Below are 26,273 nucleotides of genomic sequence, written 5' to 3' on the forward strand. Positions count from 1 at the left end.
ACTAGCTTGGCTCAGCCTCTGCCTGTGGCTTTTGACCCTGTTGCCTGCCAGTGCTCTGATCTGCTTTCTTGTCTTCCTCTTTTTCTGTGCATCTCCCTCGAGCCATCTTCACCGCATCTTCATTAATTATGTTCATTTGGAGCCCCCTGCAATGTTTCACTTGAATTAAGTTCTTCAGTATTTTTTATGTCCTGATTTTTTAATTTTTAATTCGTTTGGGCAATATTTTTTTTTTAAACATTTTTTTTTAATTTTTATTTATTTATGATAGTCACAGAGAGAGAGAGAGAGAGAGAGGCAGAGACACAAGCAGAGGGAGAAGCAGGCTCCATGCACCGAGAGCCCGATGTGGGATTCGATCCCGGGTCTCCAGGATCGCACCCTGGGCCAAAGGCAGGCGCTAACCTGCTGCGCCACCCAGGGATCCCCCTAGTTTGGGCAATATTCAAGATCTTTTGGTGCAGAACTTTTTTAAGATTTTATTTATTCATGAGAGAGAGAGAGAGAGAGAGAGGCAGAGACACAGGCAGAGGGAGAAGCAGGCTCCATGCAGGGAGCCCGATGAGGGACTCAATCCTGGGACCACAGGATCATACCCCAAGCCAAAGGCAGACGCTCAACCACTGAGCCACCCAGGGATCCCCTTGGTGCAGAATTTTGCAGCTAAATAGTATTTAGTGATTCTCAGTCCCTGTGGGGAATAATGGATAACAGTCTGTAGCTTTTGTTATAATTTTCCCTACCCTTTGACTCTGCAATCAATTATTGGGGAGTGCTTATGAATTAAATACAGAGTTGGTTAGAACATTCAAGCTCAGTAAGAACTTTAAAAAAAATTTTTTTTGATAGATGAGGGGCACCTGGTGAGCTCAGCTGGAGGAGCATACAACTCTTAGATCTTGGGGTTGTGACTTCGAGCCATACAGTGGGTGTAGAAATTACTTAAATAAAACTTAAAAAAAAATTAAAAAAAAATTTATAAGGGACATTATTCTCTTGGGATGGGGTTAAGTAGTAATGTATTATGCTCCATCCTCCTCTCTCTTAAAATTGTGATTTACTGATTTAATAACACTTTTGGAAGAGTGACATCTGTTCCCCTACCCCCAGCAAAAAAGAAGAGTAGGCTAACATGCAGATAACATGGTTTTACTGTCAAAGCAGTAAATGGGTGCTCTAACAGACAACTGACCCTGCAATTTAATAGCTAGCGGAGCAAGTTAGAGATAAACTTCTCTGAAACCTACACAATGTAGTTTTTTTTTTAAATAAAGATTTTATTTATTTATTCATTAGAGACCCAGAGCGAGAGAGAGGCAGAGACAGAGGCAGAGGGAGACGCAGGCTCCATGCAGGAAGCCTGATGTGGGACTTGACCACAGGACTCTGGGATCGTGCCCTGAGCCAAAGGCAGACGCTCAACTGCTAAGCCACCCAGGCGTACCTATAATATTTATGTTCTGTTTAAAATCAAGGAAAAGAGACTTATTTTTAAGTGACTTAGGAGACAATTCCTGATACTGTGACCAGAGGGAAATTTCTCAATGGTTCTATAGGTAACATGATCAACAATGCCCTTAACAACATCTCTGGCTAAAATATGAGTTGTAAAATCCATTTGTGAGGGAGGATGGAGTCTGAGAAAATATAACCTCCAAATTCAGCCTAGATGCACAGCTAGTTCTCTGCTGGCTTGGTTTAAGCTAGGGATCAAGTTCAGAGTAGCTGGAGGAGAAGATGATGTGATTCAACCGATCTCCTTCTGAGTTGTTGGTTATTCTTGTGGCTGTCTCTTTGCCCAGGTGGTTTCCATTGTATCTTATCATCTATCATTTGCCTTGTGTCAGCTGTCCCCAGTGCTTTATGTAACAAAGTGAGATGCTGACCATCCAGATCTAGAGTAAACTTCCTGGAGCATAGCTATTCTGTGGTGCCAGATAAGCAAGGGGCTGCTTATCTGCTTAAAATCTTAAAAAAAAAAAAAAAAAAAAAGTCTATACATAACAACACACTGATCCTACTATATTTTTTTTAAAGATTTATTTATTTATTTATTTATTTATTTATTTATTCATTCATTCATTCATTCATTCATTCATGATAGAGGCAGAGACACAGGCAGAGGAAGAAGCAGGCTCCATGCAGGGAGCTTGACGTGGGACTGGATCCTGGGTCTCCAGGATCAAGCTCTGGGCTGAAGGCGGCACTAAACCGCTGAGCCACCAGGGCTGCCCAAAATGTTTTTTTAAAAAAAGATTTTATTTATTTTTTATTTTTTTAAATTTTATTTATTTATTCATGATAGAGAGAGGCAGAGACACAGGCAGACGGAGAGGCAGGCTCCATGCAGGGAGCCCGACGTGGGACTTGATCAGGCCCTCGGCTGAAGGTGGCGCTAAACCACTGAACCACCGGGGCTGCCCTAAAAAAGATTTTATCCATTAATTAGAGAGAGTGGGAGAGAACAGAGTACAAGCAAGGGGAGGGGCAGAAGGAGGGAAGAAACAGGCTCCCCGGTGAGTAGGGATGCCAGGAAGGGGCTCCATCCCAGGACTCCAGAATTGTGACCTGAGCGAAGGTAGACACCCAACCGATGGGAGTCATCCAGGTGCCCCTTAAAATGTTATTTATAAAAAAAAAAATAGGGGATCCCTGGGTGGCTCACTGGTTTAGCGACTGCCTTTGGCCCAGGGCGCGATCCTCAAGTCCCGGGATCAAGTCCCGCATAAGGCTCACTGCATGGAGCCTGCTTCTCCCTCTGCCTGTGTGTCTGCCTCTCTCTCTCTCTCTATGTCTATCATGAATAAATAAATAAAATCTTAAAAAAACTAAAATAAAAATAAATAAAACCTTCCCCCATTCTCTATTTCCCAGAGGTCACCACTGAATAGTTTAGCATATATCTCTCCAAATCCCGTAATGCCCTGTAACTTGATTTTATCACTTAATGTATCATGGGGAGATCCCCGCATTAGCAATATGGATCTCCCAAACCCTCTTTTTTATGGTCACGAGGTTGAAATTCTTTTTTTTTTTTTTTTCGAGGTTGAAATTCTTAAGTGTTATTCCATTAGAGATTTTTATGAGATCAATCGAATGCTCTTTCAGACAAGTCTATTCTGTATTATTTAGACCATCTTTCCAGTAAGGATTTATGATGATGTAAAGAATGTGTGCATGCCTGCCTCCTCTTAAGACACTACAGTATGACCCTGAGACTGACTAGAGCCATTTTTCTATGAGTGCTGAGGCTTATGTACATTTTTAAAAAATATATTTATTTATTTGAGAGAGAGAGAACATGCGTGCACAAGCGGGGGAACAGGAGAGGGAGAAACCGGCTCCCCACTGAGCAGGGAGCCCAATGTGGGGCTCGACCCCAGGACCCTGGAATCATGACCTGAGCTGAAGGGAGACACTTTAACCAACAGAGCATCCAGGTGCCCCCAGGCTTATGTAAATTTCTGATCCAGGATACTGAGAAGGTGCGCCTTTCCCAGTATATAGACTGATGACATTTAGGAGGGTGTCTTTATAAAATAGCCACAGATTTATATGGAAGTAAACTCTTGTCTGTTACTGCCTGACCTGCACTCAGATGTGTGAAAGTCAATAAATTGAAAATGAGCATTTAAAAGCCTCGTTTATATAAATAAGTGCCATTATTATTTACAGTTTTGGTGATGTTGTGTATCTCATGTGCTGTGCTAGATTAGAAGACTGACAAACCAGAATGCTGGTTTATAGAGGACAATGAAGACGACAGTCATGAAAAGCAAAATACTTATGTCTGCTAGTGGGAATGCATATCCTATAAAAAAGCCTATATAATACATTAAAATGTTATTATAAGCCTGTTTGGTTATTCTGGAGTTAGAATAGAGGAGGTGATACCATACGCATGTTTTGTAACAGGCACGCTTCTGCAAAGAGACCAGGACTCTGCTGACCAGGACAGCTCCTATCCCTTCTCCCCTCACTGGGTTGAAGGAATGTGATATAATCATTTTACTCCACTCTTTCTAGATTTTTACCTACACTACTTTATTTCTGCTAACTCCCTGCCATATATATTTTCTGAATCACAAAGTATTTACAAACTTTTAAAAACTTAATTTTGATCCAATTTAGACTTACAGAAATGTTACAAGAATAGGACAAATAGGGATCCCTGGGTGGCGCAGCGGTTTGGTGCCTGCCTTTGGCCCAGGGCGTGATCCTGGAGACCCGGGATCGAGTCCCACGTCGGGCTCCCGGTGCATGGAGCCTGCTTCTCCCTCTGCCTGTGTCTCTGCCTCATTGTCTCTCTCTCTCTGTGACTATCACAAATAAATAAAAATTAAAAAAAAAAAAAAAAGAATAGGACAAATAATTCTGATACCCTTCACTCAGATTCCCCAAATATTAACATTTTACCACATTAGCTTTATCTTTCTCCCTCCCATCTCTAAATCTGATGGTCCAAGATTTTGCTGAGTGTAAACCCTAAAGGATGACAATGGCAGGTCTGAGGAATAATCATTTTACAAAACAAAACTCGTCTTTTTTTTTTTTTTTTTAAGATTTTATTTATTTATTTGAGAGAAAGCGGGAGGAGGAGCAGAGGGAGAGGGACAAGCAGACTGTGCTGAGCGTGGAGCCCAAGGCGGAGCTCAATCCCAGGACCCTGAGATCGTGACCTGAGCCGAAATCAAGAGTCGGTAGCTTAAACCAACAGAGCCACCCAGGTGCCCCTAAAACAAAACTCTCCTGATACATTTGCAATGTTATGTAAGCTATCTGGGTTAAGCTGTATCTAATAAACTTCATTTTGTAGAAGTTTGCCAGTCAAGCTTTTACTATTTAATTCACATTAGCTATTGCTGAACAGCATTGCAAATTTGGATGTTCACCTTATTATCATTTTCATTTCAATTTTGATCTTTTTGTCCTTAGTTTCCTCTAAGTCTTGCTTCCTGCTCTTCAGTAAAACTGACATTCTATTCTAGTCCCTGTACAATTGCCAAAATTGCTTCTCTTTCTTTAAGCAAGAAGGCTGCAAGGCGCATTTTTCTTGTTTTAAATTCATACCATATAAAATGCAGTATTATGAGAAAAATAATCAGTATTTGTGGATTACAAATGACTCATATTATGAAACAGAATTAGGCTTCTAATCTATTTCCTTATAGTCTTGATGTTAAAAAAAAAAAAAAAAATCTCTGTTCATTGGTGAATTTCCAAAAAGGAGCTGCTCTTCATTTGTAGCAGTTTCCACAAAATATGCACTGTTGGTTCTTGAAACTTTGTAAAAGCTTGAGAACAGGATGTAAAAGCTTGAGAACAGGATGATCTCTGTTGAGCCCTGAGAGTTAATACATGTAGTTTATTCATGGAATGAAGAACACACAAGACCTACCAGGATTATTTCAAGCAACTCTTATCAGATAGAATTTTTTTTGAAATAAAAATGCCAGTGGGCAAACTGGGTAGCTCAGAGGTTTAGCACCTGCCTTCAGCCCATGGTGTGATCCTACAGACCTGGGATTGAGTCTTGCATCGGGCTGCCTGCATGGAGCCTGCTTCTCCCTCTGCCTGTGTCTCTGCCTGTCTCTCTCTCTCTCTGTGTCTAATGAAGAAATAAATAAATAAAATGTTAAAAAAACAAATGCCAGTATTTCTTGCTTTGGAGGTTCCTGGAGTGACAATGAACTCTTATTGTTTGCATTTTGTTTTTAAAGACATCTTTTAAGAAATGTATTAATTTATTTGTTAAGAGAGGGGGGGGAGGGGCGGAGGGAAGAACGAGAGAATCTTAAGCAGGTTCCATGCCCAGTGCAGAGCCCCGTTGGAAGTGTGTGTGTGTGTGTGTGGGGGGGGCTTTGATTTAATGACCCTGAGATCATGACCTGAGCTGAAATCAAGTTGGATATTTAATCCACTGAGCCATGCTGGTGCTCCTTGTTTTTAGATTAAGGTATGATTTTTAACTGCTAATGTATATACATTATAAGTATACAGTTGAACAAATATTGTGTGTATATCCAAGCAACCATAACTCCTGTCAAGATGCAGAATGTTTTCACTTGCCAGCCGGTTTCTTTCTTTTTTTTTTAGATTTTATTTATTTATTCATGAAAGAGAGAGAGAGAGAGAGGCACGCAGGCAGAGGGAGAAGCAGGCTCCATGCAGGGAACCCGACACAGGACTCGATCCCGGGACTCCAGGATCACACCCTGGGCTGAAGGCAGGAGCCACCCAGGGATCCCCAACCCAGTGGGTTTCTTCACGCTTTCTCCTCGTCTGTATTCCCACACTGACACTATTCAATCATGGCTGCTGAATTTTTTTCTTTCACTGCATTTCTTGTAATATGATCATATCATATCTCTTGTTAAGTTTAAAAATCTTAGTTCCTTACTCAGCCACTTGGGATTAGAAGGAAACTAATACTTTAAATCCTTCAGTTAATAATCCCCCCAAATGACTATTCTTTAGTTTCTATCTTATTTTCTGGACCAGAGTATTAGAACCTTATGTTTCATCTAGAAGTCTGTTTTAGTCCTCTATGTATTGCCTTCCTTTCTTGTTTAAATTTAGAATGTGGAGGAGCATCTGGCTGGCTCAGTTGGTAGAGCATGAGACTCTTGATGCTGTGGTCCTGAGTTCAAGCCCCACATTGGGCACACAACACATCTCACTTAAAAAAATTTTTTAAGGGACGCCTGGGTGGCTCAGCAGTTGGGCAGTTGCCTTCGGCTCAGGTCATGATGCTGGGATCCAGGATCAAGCCCTGCATCAGGATCCTTGCACGGAGCCTGCTTCTTCCTCCACTGCCTATGTCTCTGGCTCTCTGTGTCTCCCATGAATAAATAAATAACATCTTTAAAAATATATATATATAAAGAAAAATCTTAATCTGGAGTGCTTTCTCCAAATCTATGAGCCAGAAATATTAAAAAGTAATGTGAGATAAAAAAAAAAAAAAAGTAATATGAGTTTGGTACAGGAGCAAATTTCCCTGTGATAGTCTGCATTTGCCTTTTTACTCTCTCTTCCAGCAGCAGATGGATGGGGAAAGAAGGGAGTAGAAACATTTGATCTTCTGTTATTTCCTGAAACCTTTCCAAGAGAACCTCTGCAGATTAATTTTGTCCTTTGGGTGAAATAAAATTAATGTCCCAAGAGCCACTCTAAAATTTTAAGCCTTCTTCTTCAGGCACTGGGTTCAGTATTTTGAACTACTGCAATATTCACTGTGTTAGGGCAGCCTGGGTGGCTCAGCGGTTTGGTGCCTGTCTTCAGCCCAGGGTGTGATCCTGGAGTCCTGAGATCGAGTCCCACATCGGGCTCCCTGCATGGAGCCTGCTTCTCCCTCTGCCTGTGTCTCTGCCTCTCTCTCTCTGTCTCTCACATGAATAAATAAATAAAATCTTAAAAAACAACTAAATTCTTTTTTTTTATTTTTTTTTATTTATTTATGATAGTCACAGAGAGAGAGAGAGAGAGGCAGAGACACAGGCAGAGGGAGAAGCAGGCTCCATGCACCGGGAGCCCGATGTGGGATTCGATCCCGGGTCTCCAGGATCGCGCCCTGGGCCAAAGGCAGGCGCCAAACCACTGCGCCACCCAGGGATCCCAAAAACAACTAAATTCTTAAAAAAAAAAAATTCACTGTTATGGAAAGGCTTCATTCTCTGTCTTTAACTTTTCATATTTTCATGTTTAAGAAACCTGCCACTGACACTATTTCCCCCTGAGAAAACAAAGGGAAATCTCTACCGTTATCATTAAAGCCACGTTTTCCTCCAACACTAGCTTTGACTTGATTGCATTTTATTCCTAATGTAAAATAGCCCTTTTGCTACTACAAGTGCAAATCGATCACCAGGTCACCCGTTTAGCTATCAAAGAGGTACACCGGTGGCAAAAGGAGCTCCTCCAAAACTTGGGGAAGAATTTCAGGGCTTCAGGGTTTTCAAACCATCCACACTTCTTGCGAAGGGGCCTGCGGGCCACAGGCTTGACGTCCTGCGCCGACACCCATGCGCCGCCCAAGAATGTTCTCGAAGCACGCATACCTTTCCTTGAGTCAACTGTCAAGTCAGACTGCTTTTCCCCTCTTAGATCTGGAACCCAGGTCGGTTTATCTGCAAAAAAAAAAAAAAAAAAAAAAAAAGGCCCTTAGTAAACCTTCCATTCTTTCTCTGCTAGCATTAAAGTGGGGAAACACAACCTGCCGCATCAAATTGCAGACAGCGGTGAACAGTCAGGGCTGGCAACATAGTGCGGGTAATCAAGACACAAGGTGGGGGGCCCCGGGGGGCCTCTGGCTCAGCTGGTGACCCCGGGGTCCTGGGTTCGAGTTCTGCACCAGGCTCCCTGCGGGGGGCCTCCTTCTCCCTCTGCCTGTGTCTCTCATGAATAAACAAATAAAATCTTTTAAAAACACACACACACGACGGGGATGTGGGCCCAAATTCGGTAAGACTAGTGACTGCACGTTTTTTAAGTATCACCGTGCGGGGCGCGGGGCGGGGCTCTCGGAAGGGGAGCGAGCCGACTCTCGTCTTCAGGTGTCTCCGGCGGTGGCCCTTCCATCCGCAGACGCACAGCCTGCTCCGAGGCCCCGGTCTCCCCTCCTTCAAGCAAACCCCCAACTCACCTTTCCCTGATGCCCCGAAGCCGCATCCATCACTCCCACTTTCAGAAACGACTGCCAGCGCGCAGGCGCGGAGGTCGCCCCCGCCTCCCCCGAAGCGGTAAGTCCTGCGCAGGCGCAGTTGCTCCGGCCCGCCTCCGCGTCGCGCCGAGCTTCTCCCGAGAGCAAAGGCTGACCGCCCCGCGCGTTGCGTGTTTTGCCCTGCGACCGCGTCGCGCAGTCTGACGTGTCTGTCACGTCACTTCCGCCCCCTCCCGGGAGGCGGCGCTGGGCCGGTGGCAAGCCCCCGGAGGGAGCCGCAGTAGTACGACGGAAGATGGCGACGAGCGGCGGCGAAGAGGCGGCGGCGGCGGCGCCGGCGCCCGGGGCCTCGGCGACGGGGGCGGACACAACCCCGGGCTGGGAGGTGGCGGTGCGGCCCCTGCTGTCCGCGTCCTATTCCGCCTTCGAGATGAAGGAGTTGCCGCAGCTGGTGGCCTCAGTCATCGAGAGGTACCGGGCGGCGGCCCCGGCGAGGCGGGCGCGGGGGGGGAGGGGAGGCCGCGCCGGATCGTCTGCACCCGCGTCCCCGGGCCGCCGCGCGCCGCTTGGCGACCCCGGGCCCCCGGCCGCGGCTTCGGGGCCCCGGGATCCCGGCGGACGAGGGCCGGCCGGGGGCTCCTCCCGCCGGCCCGGGTAGATGATCTGTGCCTCGGTTTCCCTCCTGAGCAAAACTTTTGGAGACGCCTTCTCGAGAGGGCGTGGCCGGCCCCGTGTGCGAGTGACTGAGACGCCGGGCGCTGCTGGCGGAGAACGTCCCCGGGGCCGCCCCCCCTGCGCTAAGGTCACAGCGCTGATGAGTCTGCAGTTCTCGCCCGCGCTCACCCCCCTGGCCTGCGCCCGAGCGGGGCCTCGGGGTGCAAGCTGGAGGTGGGCCGCACGATTTAGTAACGGTCTCCCCGCGGTGCCGTGATCGCCGGGGGCACGTGCTGCTCCTGTGCCTGGAGCCGCCGCGACCACGCAGGATGTGTCTTCAGGCCGCGCTTGGTGTCTGTGGCTGCTGTAACGGTCTAGGAGGAAACCGTGTCCGTGGGAGTCGGAGGTCACTTTCCCACGGAAACCGTGCCCTCCGCGTTCTCTCTCCCTCTCTCTCCCTCTCGCAATAGAATATCCTTAGATTTTGTTACAGACAGGAACCCTCCTCTGTTGGTTTGGTGTTAACATGGTTTTGTCATTTTGTATCGAGGTCCTAGATCGTGATAGTTTGTGTTCCTAGGAGGCCGGGGATACCAGAACGCCTGTCTTCCTGACTCGACCTTGCTCAGAGGAGTCTGTTCTTTGGTTTCATGGTAGACGTGCTTTTCTTTTTTTCTTTTTTTTTCTTTTCTTTTTTTCTTTTCTTTTCTTTTCTTTTCTTTTCTTTTCTTTTCTTTTCTTTTCTTTTCTTTTCTTTCTTTTCTCTTCTCTTCTCTTCTCTTCTCTTCTCTTCTTTTCTTTCTTTTTTTTTTTTTTTTTTTTTAAAAGGCAGTCTCACTTTTACTTTACTACTCAAACCTTACTTCAGCCATCCCGCAGTTGCTGCCTGGGTCACTTTAGCTTCTGGCCAACAAGGGTGTATCTCAGTGTTCTCCACGTTGGAAATCGCTATTCTTATTCAAGGGAGGCCCCATGACTTGACAAATTGTTTATGATAGTGCCTGCTGTTAGGTTTGTGGTGCCTTGGGTACACGTTTGTTTGTTTGTTTATTTATTAAGTTGGAATAAAATGACGACTGGGTTTGGTAAATTCACAGTTTGCTTTACAGATGGGTTTTCCTACCTAATTATTAAATCAGGAAAGTTTTTTTTTTTTTTTTTTTTTTTTTTTTAAGATTTTACTTATTTATTCATGAGAGAGACACACACATACAGAGGCAGAGACACAGGCAGAGGGAGAAGCAGGCTCCCTGCAGGGAGCCCCACGTGGGACTCCATCCTGGGTCTCCAGGATCACACCTTTGCGCTGAAGGCAGGCGCTAAACCGCTGAGCCACCCAGGGATCCCCAAATCGGGAATGTTTTAAAGATGGAAACCAAGTACCAAGATACCGCTCTCAGGTTATGGCCTCTCTTTAACTTGCTTTATTTTTTTATTTTTTTATTTCTTTTCTTTAACTTGCTTCAAACGTTTGGTTTGGCAGCATTTTTCCTGCATTATGCTCATCAGGTGACTTGTAATGGACACTGCTTCACTCTAGAACATTTGCTTTTATTTATTTATTTCACCCCAAAGATTTTATTTTTGAGTCATCTCCACCCCTAACGTGGGACTCATCCACAAACCTGAAATCAAGAGCGGCTCACCCCACTGAGCCAGCCAGGCACTCCTGCTTTTATGCTTTTTCTGGACAGGAGTTGAGTCGGTTACAAAGTCATTTGCTGACAGCCTCCTGTTCATCCCGTGTTCAAGTCCTCTTTTTGAAACTATATAATGGTTTAGCAACTCTGTCCGGCTTGTAAAAGGACCCAAAACCCAATACATGAACTAGATGTGAATTTTGCCAAACAAGTGACTGCTTCCTTCTGCACCCTAAGATAATCAAGTGTTGCCTGTGTTTGTAGACACTAGTAAGAACTCTCTTCACCATTTAGAAAAGAAATCCAAACTAGTGGATGTTTAGTGACAAAAACTTTTTGTTGTAAGGCAAGATCCCTGAAGTCTTGGTTCTGGTTTTATTGCTAAGTTCACTTTGAAAGCCTGTTATGTGTCCTCCCGAGGCTCTATGAGAGTAATATAATCCTAAGAAAACTTTTCAAAAGAAATCTCTGACTTTCACGTTCTTTTACAGTTAAAAAAACAAACATATTACTGTTCAGCTTGGTGTAGAGCAGAGGTCAGCACACTTGTTTTGTAAAGAGGCAGAGAGTAAATATTTGCAGGCTATACATTCTGTGTGTGGAGTAGTCAACTTGGTCATTGTATAGCAAAAGCAGCCTTATACAGTAAGTAAATGAATGGTTGTGGCTGTTTTTCCAAAATCTTATTTATGGACACTGAAATACGAACTTCATATATTTACATGTCACCAAATAGCTTTAAAATTTTTTTCAGCCATGTGAAAACTGCAGAAACATTCTTAAATATAGGCTGTTACAAAAACAGTGCCAAACCCTGATTTAGAGCACAAAAATTAGTACCCTGTTACTTTCTCATAAGTTTTTTGCCTTTTAAAAAAAATGAGGGGCACTTGGAAGGCTCAGGCGGTTAGATATCCCAACACTTAATTTCGGCTCAGGTCATGATCTCAGGGTGGTGAAATGGAGCTCAGAATGGAGTCTGCTTGAGATTCTCTCTCTCCTGAGCAGCCCGGGTGGCTCAGCTGTTTGGCGTCGCCTTCAGCCCAGGGCCTGATCCTGGAGACCTGGGATCGAGTCCTCCATTGGGCTTCCTGCATGGAGCCTGCTTCTCCCTCTGCCTGTGTCTCTGCCTCTCTCTCTCTCTCATGAATAAATAAATAAGTAAATATCTTTTAAGAATTAAAAAAAGAGATTCTCTCTCTCCTGCCTCTGCATCCCCTGCTCTGACACTGTCTAAATAAATAAATAAAGTCTTAAAAAGTGAAACGAGGGTGTCAGAATTGTGGATGTATTTTTTTTTCAAGACTATTTTTATTTATTCATGAGAGACAGAGAGAGGGACAGACACAGTCAGAGGGAGAAGCAGGCTCCATGCAGGGAGCCCCATGCAGGACTTGATCCCAGGACTCTGGGATCATGCCCTGAGCTGAAGGCAGGCACTGAACTATCCAGGCGTCCCTGTGGAAGTATTTCTTGACTATAGAGTTATGGCCACCAAATTTAGAACCAGATCAGAGTCAGCACTGTACAGGTACTATTGTGGGCTTTATTTTGTAGGTAATCAAAGGTTCAGGTGTCTAGGCCGCTACTTTACTTCTGGGGTTCCCCTTTTTATTGTCATGACTGCCATGTTTTTCTTCCTTGCCTCTAGGGACCTTCTGTTTTTCTGTTGCAGTCTACTACTCTCTGTTTCCCTTTTAGATATCCTGGCTCCATCATTGCCAGCTCTACCTTTCCATCTGACAGCCTGCTTGTCCATTGAATTCCTCCCCATTTGACTGTTGGGGATGATGACTTGCCCTGAGACTGCTTCGTGCTCCACCGTTCCGCTTGCCATCTGTAGTCTTTCATACCTTTATTATGTTTTTTTAAAATAAAGATTTTTATTTATTTATTTCATAGCTTTATAATTGGAATTGAACTTGGTGTTTGAAGAAAAGGTAGATACAATTTCTAGGTCTAGACCCTGTTTATTAAGTTTGACTTTGTAACCAAAATGTGAAACAAAGGAGGAATAGATTAGCATAGATAAATTGGGAAGCATACTCAAAAATGTCCTTTGACTTTTAAAAGAAAAACATATGTGAGTTTACTTAAAAGAGATGTTCATTTTTATTTTTACTGCCTGTTGCTAGCATGTCTTCTAGTATTAAAGATTGAAAATCTTTACAGTGTCCCTACTTTTCCAGACCAGAAATGGAGCTAGAACTAGTTCAATGGAGCACATGCCATATTTGGGATTAATTAGTATAATTGCTGAATGTAATCTTACGTTTTAAGGTACTATCAAATACAGAATTCCTTTCTTAACTCTTTGTAAGATAGGTTGGTGATCATGATTGTCATCGAACACTTTGACTCTTTGTAGATTACTAAAACAGGAAAAAAGAAAAACCAAAAAAACCCCTTTCCCATGAGCCAGTCCTTCCTAGGCTGTCCTGGCCTCCTTACTGATAAGTCTGTTTCGGTCTCTGCCTCCCAGGTGTTTAATAAAATTTAGGCCAGAGAGACTTACTTGGGAAGGTGGAAGCTGTTACAAAATCCATATTAGATAGTGTTCATCTATTTCTTAAATATCTTAAAAGGGAGAATGGGATACACAAATGCCAGTCTTCTGAATTTACATGCTGCAGGACAGAAATTCATGATTGATTTACAGGAAGAAGAAAAGCCTGCCACCAAGTGATGGAGTGTAACTGTGAGAATAGTCCTCATGGCTGGTTAATTTCTTAGTGTCACATTCACCACAGATTTGTCAGGAGTATGGGGATCTGAAAGCTTTTAGTTCTTTGGTTACATGTGTATTACTCTGTGACACAGCAGATGTTCAGTCAGCATATATTTTTTAATGCTGTTATTCTTTAAGTATATTTAATATGCTTGCTTGTTTCCTGGCTGTAAGGAATCATAATAGATTCTGTTCTTGGGGGTTTATGAGTCTGATGAAGGGAAAGGGGTTTGTGGAGTTTCCACAGTTTAGAAAAGAGATGTAAATAGTATCGAGGGGGAGAAGGGAGGTGAATCTGTAGTCTTTATTTTGTCCTCTTGGATTTCCACCTCTTCCTTAAAAAAGGCTAGATATTTCCAGACTTGAGGTAGTTCTTTTTTACTTACATGTCAAATTGGATTTCTCTGACCTGGCTGTACTGTAGCTGCTGTTTCTCTTTGTACTCTGCCTCACATTTATTTTGTATGGAATATAAACGTTTTAGAAAAATTCTGTGTCTCTCAGCAGTGTTTTAGCCCCAGTGGTGGTGTGGTTGGAATGTTTGTTAGAAGAAGCAGATGTTTGAGGAAGATAGCTTGACTGCCCAGAGGAGAGATGTATTTTTACCTAGAAGTCTTATTTTCCTTTCTTTTTGTTATATTTGCCTGCAGTTCTTCATTCTTCCCCATTCCTACCTAACTTCTTGCCTTTTGTCCCATTTTTTCTATTTCTTTGCGTCTTCTGGTATCTTGGTGTCTGTCAGATTCTTGGGGAATGAGGGTGGCAGCAAGTCTTTATTAGGTGACTCATACATGCTTGCTTCTTTAAAATCAAGAGATATGATATTGTCCTTTGGGCCACATATCCGCATGTCTCCTTACTCCTTCAAGTCTTTTCTTTTTTTTTTTTTTTCCTTCAAGTCTTTTCAAATTAATTTTCCCAGGTTCATCCTTAGTTGCCCTGAGCAAATTATAAGTGCAGTTTGAGAGTGCTCCATTTTTTTGGATGCCAGTGTCCATCTTTCCTCAAAGTGCATTCTTGTTTCTTTATTGGAATAAGGCAGTTGTGTATTTCTAGGGCAGGAACCAAGAACCAAGGTTTGTTAAATCACAGTGGGGCCTCATTGAACCAGGCAATTAAATGAGTTTATTCTTGCATATTGGATGTATTTCACTATCTGAATGGAAGTGAAAGCAACAGAGTAGGTTCATCCTCTGGGTGGGCAGTTTTTGTCTTAATTCTAGTAAGCCTGTCCAGCTGAAAAACACGGGGATAAGCAGCTCTGAACTTTTGAAATAAAACAGACAGTAAATGACTCAGTGAAATATATCAAATTACAGGGTGGGAAAACCTTAGAACAATGACTAAGAAAATACAAGGATGGAATGAAGGAACAACTAAGTATATGAGGTAGAAGCAGGGGATTTAGTAGAGATTTTTCTGCTGAGTAGAATATGACCTGGACCAGTGTGTTGGCCACCAGAAACTGAGCATTACTTGGTGTTTAAAAGGTTTTCGTTTCCTCCTTTTTGTCCATTTGACAAATAGAAATGATCGTTGGTGGGCAGGAAGACCCTTGCGCATCATAGATGCTCCATAAATATTTTTTCTTGGTGAAAGTTACTCTGAGATAAGGAACTGATCTTTGCTAAATCCCCGTTTATCCTAGATAAATCCCCACATAGCAAAGTGTTCGCAATGCCAGACTCTTAAGTGCTATTTGAGGTGATTCATCACTCACACTGGCACCTCCCCAGTGTTGAACTTGTCTTTTTGGCTCTTGTGTTCATTTGGCAAGTGAATAGAGTCCTGACTGTGTACATTTCCCTTCCTAGGCTGATACTTCTGGTTGGAGAATTAATTCGCTAAGGAAACTGTTTAGCCACAGCCCTCTGTCCCCCCCCTCCCTTTTAAAAATATTTTATTTATTTATTCATGAGAGACGGGGGTGGGGGAGAGAGAGAGAAGGGCAGAGAAAGAGGGAGAAGCCTGCTCCTTGAGCAGGGAGCCTGAGGCAGACTCAACCTCAGGACCCTGGGATCACGACCTGAGCCAAAAGCAGACACTCAAGGGACTGAGCCACTCAGGCTCCCTGTTCTTTACCTTTAATAAAATACATTTTGTTTTATTTTGTTTACATTGTCATTTTGTTTCATGGGTTGTGGATTAGCATATGATTTGACAGAAGGACATAAATGTGTATCTCTAAGATCTAGTTGGGCTCTAGATTTTCACAGAAGAGGGCAATATCCTCAGCTCAAGATAAGGGATGTGATTAAAACCCCTGAATTTGTTGTGATCTAGCTGTGTCTTGGTTGGGAGTGGGATGATACTTGGTGAAGTTTGGGTTTTAGCACTGATCAGGTGATTTCTCCCCAGGTTATTGATTCTTGCATTGTGGACTGGTCTTTGGTCTTCAAAATGGATTTCTGTGACCTGTATTCCCACTAACAGTATTTTGAGTGCTCCAGTCTCCTCCCTTTTGGTCAGCACTTGACACTATTAGCTTTTGGTCTTTGCCAACCAGTAATACAGGACAAAATACAGGCATCCTGTAATGTTTTTACTTGTACTTATTTAATTCTAAATGGGTTTGAAAATGTTCCCTGCCTATTAGCTTTTGTCACTCCCTAAGCCTGATACCTTGAGCAAGGTGTTTACTTTTAATTTGCTAAGGTTCACTTTCCTGATCTTGAATATAGGGATGATAACAGTGCCTCCCAAATGGGGCTGTTGTAAGGATTAAGTATAGTAATGCCTATAAAAGGATGGGGTATCTGGCATATAGGAAGCACTAAGTAAATGCTAGCTGAATTATCTTCTTTGCAGTGAATCCGAAATCCTGCACCACGAGAAGCAGTATGAGCCCTTCTACTCCTCTTTTGTTGCACTTTCCACACACTATATTACAACAGTTTGCAGCCTCAGTGAGTATTCCATTCTTGTCACTCCCTTTCTGAAGGCTTGGAGGGGTGGTGGTTGGGTCTCCTCTTTGTGGGGTGTCTCAACAGGTTGTGAATGAAGTCTGTATTTAAGCACTCCTGAGCTGTCCTCCCAGCAGGGCAGACCACTGTCAGTCTGATAAGGCTCTGGAAGTCCATTTACCTAGGCCAACCAAGATGGATTTAAAAAGGACTTGGTTTGGACACTTGCTTCATAACCCATTAAGTTAATTTTCTTTACCATCTTAATCAAAAGCATTTTATTGATTTCATACATGCACATGTAATTATTAGTGTGTTAATTCCTGAGGCTTGAGGGGAATGGGCGGATACTGACCTAGGGTTCATGGCCACTCATGAAAGCTCTGTTATTCCTTATTTGGTTTTGATGAGAAAGTAAATTCTACTTTTGTATTCTCTGGTATGTCAAGGGATTTCAGTTTCAGTTCCCTATCTTTTTTTAAGATTTTATTTATTTATTCATGAGAGACACAGAGACAGAGAGGCAGAGACACAGGCAGAGGAAGAAGCAGGCTCCATGTAGGGAGCTTGACGTGGGACTCGATCCTGGGTTTCCAGGATCACGTCCCGGGCTGAAGGCAGTGCTAAATCGCTGAGCCATCTGGGCTGCCCAGTTCCCCATCTTTTAAACATTTTTTTACCCTTATTTTCTACTATTTCTGAATTTTTGCACTTTTATTTGTTTAAAAAAATCCTAACTCAGAGAATTCTGAATAATGCTAATTTGTTAACTTAAATAGTTTGCTAAGTAAGTAAAATGAAGGGAAGCTATAGGGTTGCTGGATAACCTTTGTGTGCAGTGCTGTTTATTATAGGCATTGGCTGCTGGTGGAGGAATTACTTTTAACTTTGAGAAGTTTTGTGTAGGAAGCCCCTTGTAAAAGGTATTCAGAACCTATGGAAAAGGAGAGGTAGTATATTCTAGTAGTTAGTGCATGAACTCTAGAGCCAGACTTCCTGGATTTGATTCTAGCCGTATGACTTTGGGCAAGTCACTTAAGCTCTCCGTGGTGTAATTTCCTGATCTGTTGCGAAAAGGAGGGGGAGGGGATAATAATACTACCTACTTCAAAATGGTCGTTTAAGGATTGAGTGGGTTAATATAATATATTTGAAGTGCTCAGTGCTTACTGTGATGTATTTCCTATTATAATTAATTTCCAGTAAATGTAAGATAGGTTGATCTAGAAGTAGTAGATAGTTATCTGCCAGGATCCCTTTGTTTGGCCCTTGGATTGTTGGTTCTGAATGATTATTGTCATAGAATGGCTCTGGAAATGCTGGACACTGGCACTTGGGAATTGTCTGGTTTGATATACTGACTATGAGGCTGACCAAGCTGTGGTGGTCTGAGGTTAATTGAAGTCCATTCCTTTCCTAGTTCCCCGGAACCAGCTTCAGTCGGTGGCAGCAGCCTGTAAAGTCCTGATCGAGTTTTCTCTCCTGCGTCTGGAGAATCCAGATGAGGCTTGTGCTGTGTCCCAGGTGAGAGTGATGGGCTCATTTGCAGCCCTTATTTCAAGGTAGGACTGTGACAGACTAGTGGAATGATGGAGAAGGGTGGCATAGGGTAGGGGTTGGTGAACTTTTCCTGTAACAGGCCAGATAGTGAACAATTTGCTGACCATTAGTCCCTGTTGCAACAGTCTCTCTCTTTTTAAAATCTGCCTTTGTAGTATGAAAGCAGCCACAGACAATACATAAATGAGCAAGCATAGCTGTGGTCCAGTAAACTTTATTTACAAAAACAGGCAGTGGGCTGAATTGGAACTGTGGTTTGCCAGCTTCTTGTATAGAGGGCTGCAGAGGCTTTTGCAAAGATTGCAAACTTCCATGTTTCCATGGGTCAGGCAAATAACGTAAAATGAGTGAAGTATGCCAGTTGGAAAGGGTGCCTGACCCAGCTACAAAGGGCCAATCATTGTGTGGCATCAGCTGATTGTTGCCAGGTAGAGGTAGAGGTAGAGACTCAGTTGCTGTGTCTTGTGCATTATTGAGAGATAAGAAATCTAGTTTTGTATATTAAACCTTCCATGTTTTAAAAAGTTAGCTATAACTTCAAATAAAAAAATAAAAATCCAAGAGCAACACTGTGAGAATAAGACACATTTGCAAGCCAGACATGGTCTGAGGACCATCAGCATGTGATCTCTGCTTTATTGTTTTCCCCAGTCTCAGTTCTTGATAAGAACCTAAATTTGGCTGTACGCCAGTTTGAAGTCCCAGGGGAGTAGTATCTTCTGAAAGATATACTTGATTTTAGGTTTTTTTTTTGTTTGTTTTTCTAAAGATTTTATTTATTTATTCATGAGAGACAGAGAGAGAGAGAGAGAGACAGACAGACAGACAAGGGAAGAGGGAAGAGAAGCAGGGTCCATGCAGAGAGCCCAACACGGGACTCGACCCCGGGACTCTAGGATCACGCCAAAGGGAGACGCTGAACCACTGAGGCACCCAGGTGTCCCATTGAATATATTTTCTTTTCAGAAACACTTGATTCTCCTCATCAAGGGCCTGTGTACTGGCTGTAGCCGACTAGACAGGACTGAAATGATAACGTTCACGGCAATGATGAAATCAGCCAAGCTGCCACAGACAGTGAAGACGCTCTCAGATGGTGAGCGTTTATTATGCCAGGCCTAGTTCTCTGACTGCTTCCCCGGCCAGCTGTTTTCCTGCATTGCCTTCTAGTGGCACTATGCTCATTCCTGTTGTTGGTTTTATACTTGCAGTGGAAGACCAGAAAGAGCTGGCCTCACCAGTAAGCCCAGAACTGAGGCAGAAGGAGGTCCAGATGAATTTTTTGAACCAGCTGACATCAGTTTTCAACCCTAGAACTGTAGCATCACCGCCTGGAGGTCCACACACTCCAGTGAGTTACTCCAGCAAAGTGTCCTCATCCCATGGGAGTTTTAAGAGATAATACTAGAAAAAGTAACATGTATCTTATATTTGTGATGTGGAATGATGTATGTGCCTAGGGTAGAAAGCCAGTAGAAAAATACAATCCAAAAAAAGGGGAAAACTTCCCCTAACTTTCTGCCCACTGTTGATACTATTCTGATGATCATTCTTCTAAAATTTCTCAATATAAATAAATAGATATAAACAACACGTGTGCTTTTCTGTGAAAGACATCACACTCTCTACTAGTTGTAGAATGTATCTTTGTATATTTTTCTCCTGCTCTTGGGACAATAACTTGTGTTTTCCCTAACATTAGAGAGGGATTTCCTTCCCCCATCATTAACTGGGGAGTCTGCAGAGTACCCCTTAGAACTTCTTGGGCACTTGTTTTGATTCCAAAATGCAGGGCAGCAGTTGACAGATGATAGTATCATGATAGGCCTTTCAGATCCTTTGTTTCTCTTTAGGCCGAAGGAGAAAATGATGAGCAGTCATCCACAGATCAAGCCTCTGCTATCAAAACCAAGAATGTGTTTATAGCTCAGAATGTGGCTAGTCTTCAAGAGCTTGGTAAGACTCTTAATTATTGTCACAAAGCTGGTTCTCTGCTTTCAAAAATTCCGTAAGTGGAAAAGAAGCAGCAGCCAGATGCCCGTTGGTAAAGTTGAGCCCTGTCATTAATGCAGGTGGCTCAGAGAAGCTACTGCGCGTGTGTTTGAACCTGCCCTATTTCCTGCGCTACATCAATCGGTTTCAGGATGCAGTGTCGGCCAATTCTTTCTTCATCATGCCGGCCACAGTAGCAGATGCCACTGCTGTTCGCAATGGGTAAGGTGCTCCAGGGTGTGTGCTTTTTTTTCTAATGCTGCTCTCAAAAAGAGAAACTGGTTAGTCTTTTTTTTTTTTTTGGCATGCCAACTTTCTTTAATTATCATATTATAGAAGCAAGGGATTCAAAGAGATGCTTTGGTTAACCTCCTCTCCTTCATGTTCTAGTTTTCATTCACTGGTGATTGATGTAACCATGGCGTTGGATACTCTGTCTCTGCCTGTGTTGGAACCCCTCAATCCTTCTCGTCTGCAGGATGTGACAGTTCTCAGCCTAAGTTGTCTGTATGCAGGTGAGAGGTTATGATGTCTGATTTCATTTTTTCAGTTAAGCACAAGTATACTTTCAGAAAATCATGAGATCCTCCTGAGTGCTCTGCTGTCTCCCTGTTACTTGGGCCTTTGTCCCTGAGGGTCATCTAAAGTCTCGTCTAGGTGAAATGAGGTCTGCATAGGAATCTTGTAAGTTATCCAATTGTACCACTGCTGGTGGTGTGTTATGTGCATATTTATTTTCATAGTATGCGCAGATAGTAAATGTTTACTAGGAAAAGCAAAACGCTAAGTGCTGTTTGGATATTGAGATAAATAACACGTAATCTGTGCCCTCAAGGAGCCTACATCGAGAACGGTTAGGGCCACATGGAATCATATAAAATAGAAGATGATAGGGACACCTGGGTGGCTCAGCGGTTGAGCGTCTGCCTTTAGCTCGGAGCGTGATCCTGGAGACCAGGGATCAAGTCCCACATTGGGCTCCTTGCATGGAGCCTGCTTCCCCCTCTGCCTGTGTCTCTGCCTCTCTCTCTGTGTCTCTCTCATGAATAAATAAATAAAAATCTTAAAAAGGAGATGATAAAAGCCATCAGAAGGCTAGTGTAGTTGGGTGCACAAAGAAGGGAGAGATGGATGGAGTCTTGCTGTGGGAGCAGGTTTGAGGAAGCCTTCACGGAACAGGTGCTGTTTATAAGTACATGAGATGTTATCCTTCATGCTCCCACAAAGTCCCCTTTCTTCCTGCTGCTCATGCTGCCTTGAAAGTGGGGACTGACAGCTGCTGTTTACTCTCTTTTACGTTATGATGACCGTGACTTTTTAATCCAATTCACTGATCCTTGGTTTTAAATACTATAGTCCTGGTGTGTCTTGGAAGGTATAACAATTTCCGATGTTTACTTCGTTCTCTGAATGAGGATTTGTATAGCCTTAGTAACCTGACCTTGGGAACACCAAGAAATTGCCGAGGTTTGTCATCTCCCTGCATTGTTTCACTAGCTTTATTTGAACATCTGGATGCAAATAGGGATATAAAGAGGAAGGCGCCTTCAGTTGGGTAAAGCAGGAGTAATGAAGGAGTTCTTTTGATGTACCTGTAGGGCAGGTAGGATTGCAACTTGGCTATCCTGAGGCAGAGGCAGAAGCAGGACTCAAAGTATACTATAGTTTGGGGGAACATAGTAAGTGTGTGTGTGGGGGGGGTGGTGAAGGGAGAAGATATGTGTTTAGTGGGTATCCTGCAACCAGAGAGAAAGGAAACAATCACAGGGGTCTCAGAAATGCAGTCTAAGTCATTTGGACCATGTCCTATGACAGGAGAAACCACTGCAGATTCTGACCTATATCAAAGCAGCAACTTGCAGGATATTTTGGTGTGGGGAGATTTGGAGGCAGGAGAATTCTCTGTTAGGAGAATTTTTTGTAGTCGTTCAAGTGAGACATGATAAGAACGTGAGCTAGGGTAGTAGTGGTAGGAAGAGAAAGCTAAAGGTATGTGTGAAAATGTGTTCTCCCCCAGCTCACTTCTGGTGCTTATTTCCTCGTCCTCTGCTTTTGATCTTTGCAGTTTTAAGTTGGGGTTGTTTCAATTTTTAGGGAATTTCTTTGAGCATCATGTGGCCCTCAGTGTACTTAGTATTGGTTACAGAGTCCTTAACATTTTTTAGTTGGATTGAAGATCCCAGATTTGGCTTGTTGAAATTTGATGGCCTGGGATTTGATGTAAAGACAGGGATTTGGCCTTGGTATCTTTGAGGAACACCGAATGTGAAATGTATTTCCCCATGGTCTTGAAAAAATGGAAAGACGTCTTGTGATGTTTTAAAGTTAATAGGTTTTATTTTATTTTATTTTTTTAAAAGATTTTTAAATTTATTCATGAGAGACAAAGAGAGAGGCAGAGACATAGGCAGAGGGAGAAGCAGCAGGCTCCCTGCGGGGAGCCTGGTGCGGGACTTGATCCTGGGACCTCAGGATCACGCCCTGAGCCAAAGGCAGATGCTCAACCACTGAGCCACCCTGGTGCCCCAATAGGTTTTATTTTTAAAGCAGTTTTAGGTTTAGAGAGAAGTCGAGCAGGTCATACAGAATTTCCATCTACCTTCTCTCCCCAGTACCCCGTTTCCGTATTGTTCAGATTTTTTTCATTTTTAAGATTTTGCTTATTTATTCATGAGAAAGAGAGAGAAAGGCAGAGACATAGGTAGAGGGAGAAGCAGGCTCCCCACAGGGAGTCTACTGTGGGACTTGATCCAGGACCACGGGATCACGACCTGAGCCAAATGCAGGCACTCAACCACTGAGCTACTCAGGCGCCCCTTTATTTCATATGTTGTATTAACATGGTGCATTTGTTAAAATTGACGAACTCAGTATTTGATACATTATTATGATTTGTGAAGTCCATTGCTTAATCAGGATTTTCTCTGTGTTAGACAGTTCTGTGGGTTTTGACAAATGTATAGCATCCTGTGTTAATCGTCACTATGACACAGAATAGTTTCACCACTCCTGTACTCCACCTCGTAATCCCTCTTTCCTACTTTCACCTCCTGGGAACCACTGATCTTTTTACTGTTTTTGGAGTTTTAATTTTTCCAGAATGCCCTAAAGTTGGAATCAATTATATAGTATGTTGCCTTTTCAGACTGGCTTCTTCCTTGTGGAGTGTGCATTTAAGTTTCTTCCCTGATTTTTTGTGACTTGATTGCTTACTTTTTTAAAGTGCTGAATAATATTCCTTGTATGGGTGTGCCATAGTTTGTGGTACGTCCACCTATTGAAGGCATCTCAGTTGCTTCCAATTGTGGCAGTTAGGAATAAAGCTACAGTAAGTATTTGTGAGCAGGTTTTTATGATTGCTGGACCTGATGGTAACATTGTCTAGTCTTGCTCTTGTGGATATTATTCTCAGTTGTCAAATCATGGAATGGCTTCAGGGTGGGTTATGTTTTCTATTTCTATTTTGGTGGACTCCTGGGACTGTGCCATGATTGGAATCTGTGCATCTTTCTTTTATTCCCCCCCCCAGGTGTGAGTGTGGCAACTTGCATGGCCATCCTGCATGTGGGTAGTGCCCAGCAAGTACGGACAGGGTCCACAAGCTCCAAAGAAGAAGACTATGAGAGTGATGCAGCTACGATTGTCCAGAAATGTGTAAGCCGTGCCTCCTTGTTCTGGGGGCCTCCCATCATTCAGTGAGGAGATAGTGCCAGGTCCACTCTTCCCAGGTCGAGAAAAGGACATGGAGTACTCTCCATACCCATCCCCTTGGGTAGCAGTTCTTGTGAAAGATGAGTCACTCAGTCTGCATGTATACTTGAAGGCTTGCTGTGTGTGTGTGTCAGTGCACTTTTAGCAAGACCTGCAGTGCATGAGATAGTCTCAGAGAATGATGAGTGTGTAAGACAAGTCCATGTGATACACCACGATCTGATGTGGGCCTGAGTGTGTTGCTTTAGATTGTGTGGAGTGGACATCTTTGAGAAGGTGACCCTTGAGCTATGAAGGTCAAGGAAAGTGTGATGGAATCATATCTTTAGAAAGTGCTTTAAGGATATTTAATTCTTTGAGCGAAATTAATTATGGGGATTAGCTTTTGTAATGAAGTACTCAGCTTGCTCAGATTTTTGTGTTTGTTGTTGGACAGCTTGAAATCTACGACATGATTGGACAAGCAATCAGCAATTCCCGTCGGGCTGGTGGAGAGGTGAGAAGTAGGTCTCTCTGTTCCATTCCCTGTCTCATAGTTCTAAGATCCGTGTGTTTATACATTACTTTCATGCTTTTTCAACAGCATTATCAGAACTTCCAATTGCTGGGTGCCTGGTGTTTGTTAAACAGCCTGTTCCTCATATTGAACCTCAGTCCTACTGCCTTGGCTGATAAGGGGAAAGAGAAAGACCCTCTGGCTGCACTCCGAGTTAGAGACATCCTTTCTCGTACAAAAGAGGGAGTGGGCTCTCCTAAACTGGGACCTGGGAAAGGGTATGTGTCTCCTTGATTCATGTTTTGTTTTGGGTCTTTGCCATTTTATATTGATGGGGAGCTAGGGTAACCCCTCTCATCTTCACATCAGTAGAACAATTTATCTCCATACCTGATTGAATTTAACTAAAGTGATGATCACAGTCTCCTATCTCTATATCATAGCCTTGTGATTTTGGACATATTGTTCATTCTTTCCAAGCTTGTTTGCTTACCTCTAAGAGGGGGAAAGTGTCTGTGTAATGTACATTCTAGGGTTTTTATGAGGTTCAAAAAAAAAAAAAAGGGTACTTTTGTAAGATGGGCTGGTATGAGTTACAGTTCATTACTCACTTGCATGTTCAACCAATAAAGAGGATTCAATCAGGTCCTCTGGGCTTGCTTCCTAAAACATTTGCTACCATTTTGACAAAGTCTGGACAATGAGCCCTGCTTGCTTGGAGAGGAGTTAGAGATAGGACTTCCATGTGGCTCAAGGTTTTATTTTCTAAGTCTAGGCATTTCTGGATATTATTTATTCATTCAGTTCCTACCATGTACTGGGTTCTTTCCAGGCATTGAAGATGTGAAAGTATTCAATATCTGTGCTTCTATGGAAATTATTTCTAACTGGAGCAACAGTAAACAAATTAATAGGTTCATGATAGATTTTCATATGAGTGTTGTGAAGAAAAATAAGCCAGAACAAGGGGCTAGAGAGTCATAGAGGCTGTTATTTTAATTAGGATGGTGAGGAATGGGCTTTAAGGACAAGATGTAGAGAATACATGTGAGGTGACAGAGTGAGCCATGCAAATTTTGGGGGTAGAATTGTTTAGGTTTGGAGGTGGGGGTATGATTGGTATTTTTAGGAATCAGTAAGGTCAGTGTGGCTAAAGTGGAGCCCTCCAGGAGGGAGAGTGGTAGAAAGTTAGGTTATAGAGGTAGCTAGGGGCCAAATCTCCTAGGGCAAAGTATAATCTGTGTGTTAGAGGGTTTTCCCAAGGAGAGTGATCTAATCTGTTAGTTATTAGTGACCTGAGAACCTAGCTGCTGTGAAGAGAATAGACTGCAGTGTATAAGGTGGGAAGGAGGAAGAGTAGTTGGGAAGATGATGCATTATTCCAAACAAGAGATGAAGGCACTTGGAATAGGGTATTGGTGGGAAAGGCAGAGAGAAAAGGTCAAAGCAGCATGTATGTGTTTGGAAGGTACAGCTGACAGGATTTGCTGATGGCTTGCATATTAAGTGTGAACAATATGACATCGGAATTTTTTTTTTAAGATTTTATTTATTTATAGAGACCCAGAGAGAGAGAGAGAGAGAGAGAGAGAGGCAGAGACACAGGCAGAGGGAGAAGCAGGCTCCATGCAACAAGCCTGATGTGGGACTCGATCCCGGGTCTCCAGGATCACACCCCGGGCTGCAGGCAGCGCTAAACCGCTGCGCCACCGGGGCTGCCCGACATCAGAATTTTTTGACATGAACAACTGGGTTGTGTAATTTATGGAGGCCGGAGACACTGGCTTAGGAGTATCTTGGGTGGCCGGAAAGGGAAGAAATGTAGAATTCTGTCTTTGTCGTGGTGAGTTGAGGTGATTGTCAGACCTCTCTATGTGAGATGTTGAGTAGGCAGTTGGTATGGGCATCAGGAGTTCAAGGAGGAAGT

General features: G+C 43.2%; 1 protein-coding gene and 1 long non-coding RNA gene across 6 annotated transcripts in view; one reads left to right on the plus strand and one right to left on the minus strand.

Annotated features, from left to right (window-relative positions):
• Positions 1 to 7,794: 7,794 nt before the first annotated feature.
• On the minus strand, positions 7,795 to 8,785 carry LOC140634324 (uncharacterized). Its single transcript, XR_012031837.1, has 2 exons — positions 8,645 to 8,785; positions 7,795 to 8,129 (listed from the first exon to the last, which is right to left on the minus strand). It is a non-coding gene; the product is annotated as an uncharacterized lncRNA (long non-coding RNA).
• A 138-nt stretch (positions 8,786 to 8,923) lies between these two features.
• The window catches only part of UBR4 (ubiquitin protein ligase E3 component n-recognin 4), a 132,806-nt gene continuing 115,456 nt past the window's right edge, over positions 8,924 to 26,273 (plus strand). For all 5 annotated transcript variants that reach the window (XM_072828086.1, XM_072828088.1, XM_072828090.1 and 2 more), the window contains exons 1-11: positions 8,924 to 9,133; positions 16,493 to 16,590; positions 18,008 to 18,111; positions 19,114 to 19,243; positions 19,359 to 19,498; positions 20,001 to 20,103; positions 20,220 to 20,361; positions 20,530 to 20,654; positions 23,669 to 23,793; positions 24,287 to 24,346; positions 24,434 to 24,624. In XM_072828086.1, coding sequence (XP_072684187.1) covers positions 8,958 to 9,133; positions 16,493 to 16,590; positions 18,008 to 18,111; positions 19,114 to 19,243; positions 19,359 to 19,498; positions 20,001 to 20,103; positions 20,220 to 20,361; positions 20,530 to 20,654; positions 23,669 to 23,793; positions 24,287 to 24,346; positions 24,434 to 24,624 — 1,394 coding nt within the window. In that variant the 5' untranslated portion in view covers positions 8,924 to 8,957. The remainder of the gene's footprint in view (positions 9,134 to 16,492; positions 16,591 to 18,007; positions 18,112 to 19,113; positions 19,244 to 19,358; positions 19,499 to 20,000; positions 20,104 to 20,219; positions 20,362 to 20,529; positions 20,655 to 23,668; positions 23,794 to 24,286; positions 24,347 to 24,433; positions 24,625 to 26,273) is intronic.

The sequence above is a fragment of the Canis lupus genome, chromosome 5 (assembly GCF_048164855.1).
Source record: "Canis lupus baileyi chromosome 5, mCanLup2.hap1, whole genome shotgun sequence".
NCBI classification, from domain to species: domain Eukaryota; kingdom Metazoa; phylum Chordata; class Mammalia; order Carnivora; family Canidae; genus Canis; species Canis lupus.